General features: G+C 41.6%; 2 protein-coding genes across 2 annotated transcripts in view; both read right to left on the minus strand.

Annotated features, from left to right (window-relative positions):
- The window catches only part of LOC107600026 (breakpoint cluster region protein-like), a 27046-nt gene extending 19781 nt beyond the window's left edge, over positions 1 to 7265 (minus strand). Inside the window, exon 1 of the mRNA XM_016291794.1 lies at positions 5349 to 7265. Coding sequence (XP_016147280.1) covers positions 5349 to 6736 — 1388 coding nt within the window. The 5' untranslated portion in view covers positions 6737 to 7265. The remainder of the gene's footprint in view (positions 1 to 5348) is intronic.
- LOC107600027 (breakpoint cluster region protein-like) lies at positions 7224 to 9335 on the minus strand. Its single transcript, XM_016291795.1, has 3 exons — positions 8985 to 9335; positions 7800 to 8826; positions 7224 to 7284 (listed from the first exon to the last, which is right to left on the minus strand). Exons 2-3 carry the CDS (start codon positions 8804 to 8806, stop codon positions 7224 to 7226), a joined length of 1068 nt encoding a protein of 355 aa, XP_016147281.1. The 5' UTR covers positions 8807 to 8826; positions 8985 to 9335.
- Positions 9336 to 9806: the final 471 nt, after the last annotated feature.

Here is a 9806-nt window from a genome sequence, read left to right on the forward strand (position 1 = left end):
CTGGATTCATGAATATTAATCAGGTTGTGTGCGTTCGCTCGAACTGATTTGCTGAAATCAAAACAGGGACGATAATAGGTGAGCGCCAGCCAATGAGATTGCCGTTTGCGCATTAGTTCCGCCCACTAATTTTAAAAAAGCGGTAGTTCTTAAAAGCAGAACAATTCCAAACGAACTCCGTTAATTTGACAGTAAAATACAACAAAGAATATCGTTTACATGTAGCGCGTCAATTCTCTCTCTCCCTCTCTTGCTGCGTGTGTGTGAAACAAAGTGACGGCGAGTCGTGTGCCTTCACACTAGAGTTTACGGTACGTTAAATACAGGTGCGTTGCAAATCCATTCAGATGAACTGAAAAACAGCACAGATCGCTTGGCGGAGAGTGAAACTCTGAAGGGCTCAGTCAGAGTGTTTGGCGAGTGAAAATATATCTGTGCTAAACTTATACTTAGCCTCCAACTCACACTGGCGAGTAAAATCTGAGAATTTATTAGCCAGTGGCTAATATCAGACATCATTTAGTCGCCCATAGTAAGATTTAGTCGCATATGCGAGTGGTTTACTCGCAATGTAGAGGGTTGCATTAAAACACCAACAGAATCCACAGGAAGCCAGAAAAACACTGATTGCAAACCCCAGAAAAGCAAGTTCTTCAGGGTCCATTTGAAGTTATTAAAACACCAACAGAATCCACAGGAAGCCAGAAAAACACTGATTGCAAACCCCAGAAAAGCAAGTTCTTCAGGGTCCATTTGAAGTTACAACACCACTGAAATAGTTTCATGATGATACTCTTGCCAACAGGGGCCCTTAGCAACTCTTTCCGTCATTGACATCGTCCTCTGTAATCAAGAGAATATTCTGCATTTGTGACATAAGAAAGCACATTGTGTGAAAAGGAAGAGGTTTTTTTGGTGGCACAGCGACAGCCATTTTCAAACTTGTGTCAGTCATATCTGTTTGTTGCAACAGCAAGAAATATCTGTTTGTTGAGGTAATTGTTGAGATTTTTTTCCTTTTGTTGGTGTTCCTCTTTAACAGAACAAACTGTAGGGTTATTTTACATACTACTAAAAGTTGACACTCAAAAAAAAGGACAAGCCTTTCAATATTTCCTTTCCAAACTTCCTGTTTTAATATAGGAAAGAAGACCTTGTCAAATCATTCCATGAGGTCTTTAAGCCCAGATATAAAACTAATTCTTAGAAATCAGCTAATTCCCCAAGAATATAAATGCGTATAAATGTTTTGTGACTGTTTCTTCCTATATATGGGTTTACATCTAAGCTGCATAAAATAACACACCAGTGTGTTTGTGTGATTCAGAGTGGGAATCTCCTCCCATCAAATGACATTAGTGAGAAAGATGTGCTCTTTCCCCTGCAGCTGGTGATGGTGGTGCAGCTGGACCCACGCCAGCCTGGCCTCAGCCGTGCCCCCGTTAACACAGTCCAACCCCCAGGACAACAGGTGACACACAAACAGTCACACATAGAAAAAGGGCCAGTTAGTGTGTCTTAGGGCATTGGAAGTGCAAAATTACAGCTTAACAGACCACATAAGTAGACTGTTTGAAAAGAAGCAAATTACATGCAGCGGTCGCTGCTGCTGTCAGGCTTTAGGCGCACATGGTGCATGTTTTATGTTGTATGCACGGTATTTCTGATGTTGACGCTTTCTTTGGATTTATGGGCTCTGGCAGGTGATAAAACAGAAAAACAACAAGAAGGATAGCCAGCAAATACCTCTCACCATTTCCAAAGCCTTGCTGAATGTGAAGCACAGATTCTGTTTGCAAAGCCTCAAAATAATCAAGAATTTTACAAAAAAACAAAGATAAAGTCCATTACCACCTGTTATCAGAAAGGATTTCCATGCAGGAAATTCAAAATGTAATGCATTCTAAATTTCAACTGAATTCCTGAATTTGAATTGAGGTAACAAATGGTATAAATAATTTCGAATTAGGAATTACAATGAACTGAAATGTAAAGAAATTAGACAGACAGACAGACAGACAGACAGACAGACAGACAGAAAGACAAAGATAGAGCTACAGACTCAAATTCATACTCAGGAACTGAAAGCCAATTCTTTCATTCCTGAAATTTTCCCAACCTTGCCATGCAAACCCACAAGCCTGAAAAAACCTATATCTTACAGCCAGACTTTTTTAGCTCAAGCCAGCATGCACAGTGAACTCGAGAGTCTGTGAGGACTTTAACAAACGACTGTTTATTTTAATAATACAGGCAGGATTAGGTTGTCTGCCAGGGCCGGTCTGTTCCTTAGAGGTGACTTTTAACACCCAGTTGACGGAAGAGATATCTGCCAGATTTTGCTTCCCAAGAAAAAATGGCAAATAGTAAAACTACATAAGAGCCACCTGATCTCTTTCACTGACTGGTTCTGTCAGCATAATGCCCACAAGTCAGACTCAATCCATTTCAAGCCCACCAAGCACAACACTTGCGATCGATCACGACAGCAATCGCCGAGGTGGATTCTGAAAAACGAGTGAAAAATAACTGTTTTACCACAGAAGAGGCCTAAGGAATTTTTTTATTGTGGGTGTTACCTCAATGGATTTCCATTAAGATGTCTTTTCCTCGTTGCAAAATAACCTCTGGCATGTATCAGCCACTTTCGTGACTATATACACAATGTATGTCGCTTATATAAGTATCAGTAATTTCACAATACAAGAGGATTTTCAGAAATATCAGGGTAGTTACCACAGACTGTGGTGCAGCATGTGCTGGTTTGACAAGCGCACGTGGCTGCAGTGCTGATGTTTACACGAGGGAGGGGCACTAGGTGAGCGTGACTGAGCTTTTCGAGGACTAAAATCTGCGCATCACGCTCTCTGATCACTCTCTTTCAGGGTAACGGATCTAATGGAGACCGTTTTAATCTATCTTGCAAGACTCGAAAGTGCAGTTTTTGAACAGCTCGAGGGCATTAGATTAAGATCGCAGAAAAGAATTTGGAGAAAGCTTAGAGACAGCCTGAAGAACGGCTGCAATTCCCACTGGTGTAAATCACGATCCTGTCACTGAAACGCAACTTTACACTGATCATTTGCAATTTGTTTGTGGCGTGCTGAGCTTGCAGGTCTGCGCTCTCTCTGCCTGCTTATGTAACTAGCTTGGACTGAGCTGATGGGCTCTTTTCTGCTTGAAAGGAGAAATATCTGCTCTTGGCTCTGAAGTCTTCTCTCAGTTTCTCTATTTTTTGTCAAACTGCACTTAACTTAAAGAGTTAGTGTCTTATTGACTATTTCGTAAGACATTAAGACAGTCTCCAGCTGTAGACTGTAATGCAAAGTAAATACATAATGAAACAAGATGTGAACCAACATGAGCAATGCAATTACGATGTATTCAGCTTGATCTAGATTGTATCATTACTGTGCTCTTGCGTAATCATTTAACACTAATGTTCTGTTTTGAGACTCTAAGGCCCAGTTCAAATGGCTTGATATGACATATCTATATGATTTTTAATTCATTATAAACTCAATTTCAACTTGAAAACATGCTTTCAAATGTTCTCCAAAAATGGACACTAATACTGCAATTCAATTGGTGTCATTTTTTACTGTTTTTGAAAGAATTCTCTTATGCTCACTAAGGCTACATTTTTTTCAGTAAAATAACTGTTCTCTATTTGAGAATATATACTGTAAAACTTAAATATATTACGGTGATGCAAAGCTGACATTTCAGCAGCCATTACTCTACTCTTCAGTGTCCTTCAGAAATCAATTTCATATGCTGATTTGGTGCTCAAGAAACATTTCTTATTATTATCAATCAGAACAGTTGTGCTTCTTAAAATGTTTGTGGGATTTTTTTTTTTCTAACAATCGTTTGATTAATTTAATGCATCCTTCCTTACTAAAAGTAATAATTTCATTTCTTATAAACCATTGGGTCTCTGGGACTCCAAATAAAGTCGGTCTGAACAAAACGTGAGTGTTCAAGTTGCTACACCAGTTGCTGCATGCTCAACCAAAGAGTGTGAATGATTGTGAAAATGAAATTGTTAAAAGCCTAAACTGCTGAGTGCAGGACTGCTTCAAACTGACACTTTGCTACAGACAACATCTCTTCATTGTATTGTGTTGACCCACAGTTCAAGAGGAAAACCAGTCTGAATGGCTCCAATACATACCATTTGCATTGTGACCATACATTCAAATGCATTATAGCTCGCATTCACAATGAAGAACCATTCTTTGCGTTTCCATTCAAACCAATATAACCACAGATGTCTGATATTTTAGTCCAAGTGACATCTTCAGTTCCCCTCTTAGTTTGTTTCTTGTAATTAGCCTTTCACCCCTCCCCCAACAAAAAGCTTTGCTTAGTCCACCATGCTAGATGACCCCTTTAGCTTAATTATCCCTAGGCAGGACAACACTACTAATGTGAACTGATGCATAAACACTCTGAGTGGACAGAGAGTGAGCGACTGCACTGCCTTAGGCCATTCTTGGCCTCAAATGCTGCAGATCAGATCAGTCATATCATGACAGCGAGATAAGGACAGGGAGAAACCACATGGAGAGCTCAAACAAAGAAGACAGACAGTAGAATGCTAGAAATGTAGTTGGAAAAATAAAAACACAAAATTATGGATTTGCTTCAACTTATATCATAGTCCAGGGGGTTTCAATCCTGGGTACAGGCAGGGGTTGCTTGAGGATAGTGGAGAAATTTGACAAAGAAAAAGCTTTTTATAAAACATATTCTTAGGTCAAAGTTAACTTTTTGACTGATGATACTAATTAAATACTTTAAATGTTATAATTTTATAACACATTTTCCAAATTTGATGTTATTACGGTTTCATCCGGCTTTCTAAAGGCTGGTTCATAAGATTAATCACAATTATTTTATTTTTGCCCTGATTTTGTATGAATATTTTAAATAACAGTTAATACAAAGTACACCTTTTCTAGATAATATCTTAAAATTTGTTTTGGATTTAGTTCAGTGACAACATAAAAGCCAACTCTTTTTTAAGCCAAAACTATTCTTCAATAGTTTTCCTCACACAATATAAATGGGTCTTTATGCATGAAATATATACACATACCATTATATACTGTATATTATATCATGTGTGTATAAAGAGGTAAGTTTGAAAATCACTGAGATACTCAAACTATGACCCAATCAGATACATGTTAAATAGGTTGCACAAGTAAAGACCTATAAAAGACAAGTCATTGACATAAAATGTCATTATAATGGATCTTTGTGCCTTTTCTTATTATACTCCCACTGTGGGACAGTGAAATCCTATCAACGTCCCACCAAACAGACATTACGATACATACAAAAGTAAACACTGCAAGAATGTTGTCTTACCCAGATCTCCATGGAAACTGCTGAAGTTGTTGGAGCTTCCGTCAGCAGGCCAGATCTTGCGGACACCAACAACATTGGTGTCGGAGAGTACTAGCTGTTGCTTGAGACGCTTCTGGGACTGTGGGGTAGGGGGGCTGCCACTCTCAAAAGACTGCTGGGAGTGCTGGGATGGAGAGCGACTCTTCTCTCGGTACATTCTGTAGGCGGTGGGGCTCGGGGACACGTGGCTGGACTGCCCTGAGGAGAAGTCTTCTTCGCTGGACGTCAGGTTTTCATTGGAACTGCAATCTGGCGTGTATCCATCCTCAAAACTCCCAGGTGAGTAAGACCGCCTGGGCCAGGTCAAGTGCAGGTCCTCTCCATCTCCCATAATGCCCCCCACATAAACAGTCGTATAGGGCTGACATTCTGACTGGTGCCAGTTCTGCTGAGTTGCTCTTCTTCCATTAAGTCTTGAAGAACTATCCTTAAGGAACCCAGGGTTTAGATCGGGCTCCTCGTACTCACAGTTGTAACCGCTCTCCATTGCTCTTTCATGAGAACGCTCTGGTTTACGGATGTCCCCAAAAGCAGTGGACAGATTACCTGGGACAGAATGCAAAGACCTCTTGCGTTCCATCTGCATAGCTTGACTGCCCAGACTACTTATCTTCTCTGAGACATCTCTATCATTGACCCGAACAAGACCTTTCTCGTGATGGTACTCCATGTTGACATAGTAAGGCCTCTCGCTTTTCCCCTCACCAGATGTTTGAGAATTGGCTCTTCTGATATGCTCAAAGTTTGACCGAAGCGCAGCAACTCCCAACCCCGTGGTGACCTTCTCCTTTGGTGGAGACTCTGGAACGCCATCCGCCTCATGGTGCGCAGGTCCACGTCCAGCAATGGGCCTGAGAGGAGCTTCAATGCTCCTATTTTTGTATGGAGACATCCCGTCAACTTCTCCATCTCTGCTTTTCTGCCTGTCCAAGACACATCCCACCACCTTAACACAAGGCTGAGACTCATGACTCTCCTCTGCAGCGGTTGTGTGCTTCATCTTGTCAGGGAGACACCTGCTTCCATCGGCTTTCTGATGATGCTCATCCGTGGACGCTGGCTTATGCTCACCTTGCGAGACCCTACTGAAACCCCATCGCTGAGAGTCATGACTTCTCCGCTCCTTGGCTAGAAGCGTTTGCAGGTAGATCATTCGAAAACGCTCCTTGTTCACTTCCATCTCCAGACGCCTAATAGAGTCTCGGCATTTCTCCAGCTCCTGCTCAATGTCTCCAACAGAGTTCAAAGACAACTCAGGAGGATCTGAGTCAGGGAACTGAGCTTTCCATGCTTCCACAAAGCCAGCAGGTTCTACCATGATTGCTTACTGCTGGTTTACTTTTTTTAGGAGCGAAAAAAAAATGTACATGTTAAAATCACTTGTTTGTAAGAATACACTCAAAGCCATGCTGATTTAGGCTATAACTTCATATCCGACATCTGAACTTGTCCTGTGTACATGCAGAACATCATCTCAACATCTGATAAACACTTACTCAGCTGATCTTGGACAGACACACAAGGTAAACACAAAAAGCAGAGCTGAAACATCCATGTGCACTTCAAACATCTATTGACATCCGCGTTTCATGCCATTTAAATGACAAATGATTACTGAGAATCCCTTGTAAGCGTGCAAAATTCACTTCTCCCTCATGTTAGCTGATTAAATCTTTTTTTTTTTGCTGAGTTCAGTTATGTATCCAAAGAAGTTGTCGGAAATTAGCCCTGTTATTCTCTCAAGCGTCCGTATTGCTCAGAGATACGCTGTACTCTCGCAGGGCTGCCACTGGCATCGCTGTCCGTCACTTCATATGATCTGACTGGATCTGCTCAGTCTCTCTCTCGCTCTCGCTCTCAGTGCTGCTGCAGGAAGAGGTGGGACTAGACGAGTACATGATTAATAGCGACTGCACAGACAATCTCAGTTTAAAGACACAGACTGGGCTATTCAGGAACCAAGTAAAAGAAAACGTGCAAAAACGGTTTGCCACGCTTTTTTCCCACTCACCTTGCTCGCAAATTGGCAGACATTCGTCAGTATCGTATAGGATTTATCACATATGATTGATTTATCATTTTAATTGTAAACCAGATATTAATTACCTCACATTTTCAGAACCTATCAATATTTATGAAAAAAATATCGCTTCTGTAGAATTTTAAACTTATTCTGTTGTAATACACCTGACAGTATGATTGTAAACTTCTGTGGCATTTTGTAGCGTCTGTCATCTGAGCTTGTCTCCATCTAGCGTTTCTGTATGGAACAGCAGTTGATCGTTTTGACTAGCCACAGTTTTCATCTGTATCAAACTTTTGAACTGTTGTCCCATTTCATCACCTAACCTTAAAAAAAAAAAAAAATTTTTATATATTGCAGGTCCTCTCCATCTCCCATAATGCCCCCCACATAAACAGTCGTATAGGGCTGACATTCTGACTGGTGCCAGTTCTGCTGAGTTGCTCTTCTTCCATTAAGTCTTGAAGAACTATCCTTAAGGAACCCAGGGTTTAGATCGGGCTCCTCGTACTCACAGTTGTAACCGCTCTCCATTGCTCTTTCATGAGAACGCTCTGGTTTACGGATGTCCCCAAAAGCAGTGGACAGATTACCTGGGACAGAATGCAAAGACCTCTTGCGTTCCATCTGCATAGCTTGACTGCCCAGACTACTTATCTTCTCTGAGACATCTCTATCATTGACCCGAACAAGACCTTTCTCGTGATGGTACTCCATGTTGACATAGTAAGGCCTCTCGCTTTTCCCCTCACCAGATGTTTGAGAATTGGCTCTTCTGATATGCTCAAAGTTTGACCGAAGCGCAGCAACTCCCAACCCCGTGGTGACCTTCTCCTTTGGTGGAGACTCTGGAACGCCATCCGCCTCATGGTGCGCAGGTCCACGTCCAGCAATGGGCCTGAGAGGAGCTTCAATGCTCCTATTTTTGTATGGAGACATCCCGTCAACTTCTCCATCTCTGCTTTTCTGCCTGTCCAAGACACATCCCACCACCTTAACACAAGGCTGAGACTCATGACTCTCCTCTGCAGCGGTTGTGTGCTTCATCTTGTCAGGGAGACACCTGCTTCCATCGGCTTTCTGATGATGCTCATCCGTGGACGCTGGCTTATGCTCACCTTGCGAGACCCTACTGAAACCCCATCGCTGAGAGTCATGACTTCTCCGCTCCTTGGCTAGAAGCGTTTGCAGGTAGATCATTCGAAAACGCTCCTTGTTCACTTCCATCTCCAGACGCCTAATAGAGTCTCGGCATTTCTCCAGCTCCTGCTCAATGTCTCCAACAGAGTTCAAAGACAACTCAGGAGGATCTGAGTCAGGGAACTGAGCTTTCCATGCTTCCACAAAGCCAGCAGGTTCTACCATGATTGCTTACTGCTGGTTTACTTTTTTTAGGAGCGAAAAAAAAATGTACATGTTAAAATCACTTGTTTGTAAGAATACACTCAAAGCCATGCTGATTTAGGCTATAACTTCATATCCGACATCTGAACTTGTCCTGTGTACATGCAGAACATCATCTCAACATCTGATAAACACTTACTCAGCTGATCTTGGACAGACACACAAGGTAAACACAAAAAGCAGAGCTGAAACATCCATGTGCACTTCAAACATCTATTGACATCCGCGTTTCATGCCATTTAAATGACAAATGATTACTGAGAATCCCTTGTAAGCGTGCAAAATTCACTTCTCCCTCATGTTAGCTGATTAAATCTTTTTTTTTTTGCTGAGTTCAGTTATGTATCCAAAGAAGTTGTCGGAAATTAGCCCTGTTATTCTCTCAAGCGTCCGTATTGCTCAGAGATACGCTGTACTCTCGCAGGGCTGCCACTGGCATCGCTGTCCGTCACTTCATATGATCTGACTGGATCTGCTCAGTCTCTCTCTCGCTCTCGCTCTCAGTGCTGCTGCAGGAAGAGGTGGGACTAGACGAGTACATGATTAATAGCGACTGCACAGACAATCTCAGTTTAAAGACACAGACTGGGCTATTCAGGAACCAAGAAAAAGAAAACGTGCAAAAACTGTTTGCCACGCTTTTTCCCCACTCCCTTGCTCGCAAATTGGCAGACATTCGTCAGTATCGTATAGGATTTATCACATATGATTGATTTATCATTTTAATTGTAAACCAGATATTAATTACCTCACATTTTCAGAACCTATCAATATTTATGAAAAAAATATCGCTTCTGTAGAATTTTAAACTTATTCTGTTGTAATACACCTGACAGTATGATTGTAAACTTCTGTGGCATTTTGTAGCGTCTGTCATCTGAGCTTGTCTCCATCTAGCGTTTCTGTATGGAACAGCAGTTGATCGTTTTGACTAGCCACAGTTTTCATCTGTATCAAACTT

This window comes from Sinocyclocheilus grahami, unplaced genomic scaffold (assembly GCF_001515645.1).
Source record: "Sinocyclocheilus grahami isolate Dianchi unplaced genomic scaffold, SAMN03320097.WGS_v1.1 scaffold276.1, whole genome shotgun sequence".
Classification (NCBI taxonomy): Eukaryota; Metazoa; Chordata; class Actinopteri; order Cypriniformes; family Cyprinidae; genus Sinocyclocheilus; species Sinocyclocheilus grahami.

Excerpts from the sequence above, each read along its gene's own strand:
- LOC107600027 (XM_016291795.1), bottom strand. The coding sequence starts at position 8,806 with ATGGTAGAACCTGCTGGCTTTGTGGAAGCATGGAAAGCTCAGTTCCCT. Across the intron at positions 7,285-7,799 it reads ATGGGAGATGGAGAGGACCT|CAGCACTGAGAGCGAGAGCG; the intron begins GCAATATATAAA and ends CTCTTCCTGCAG.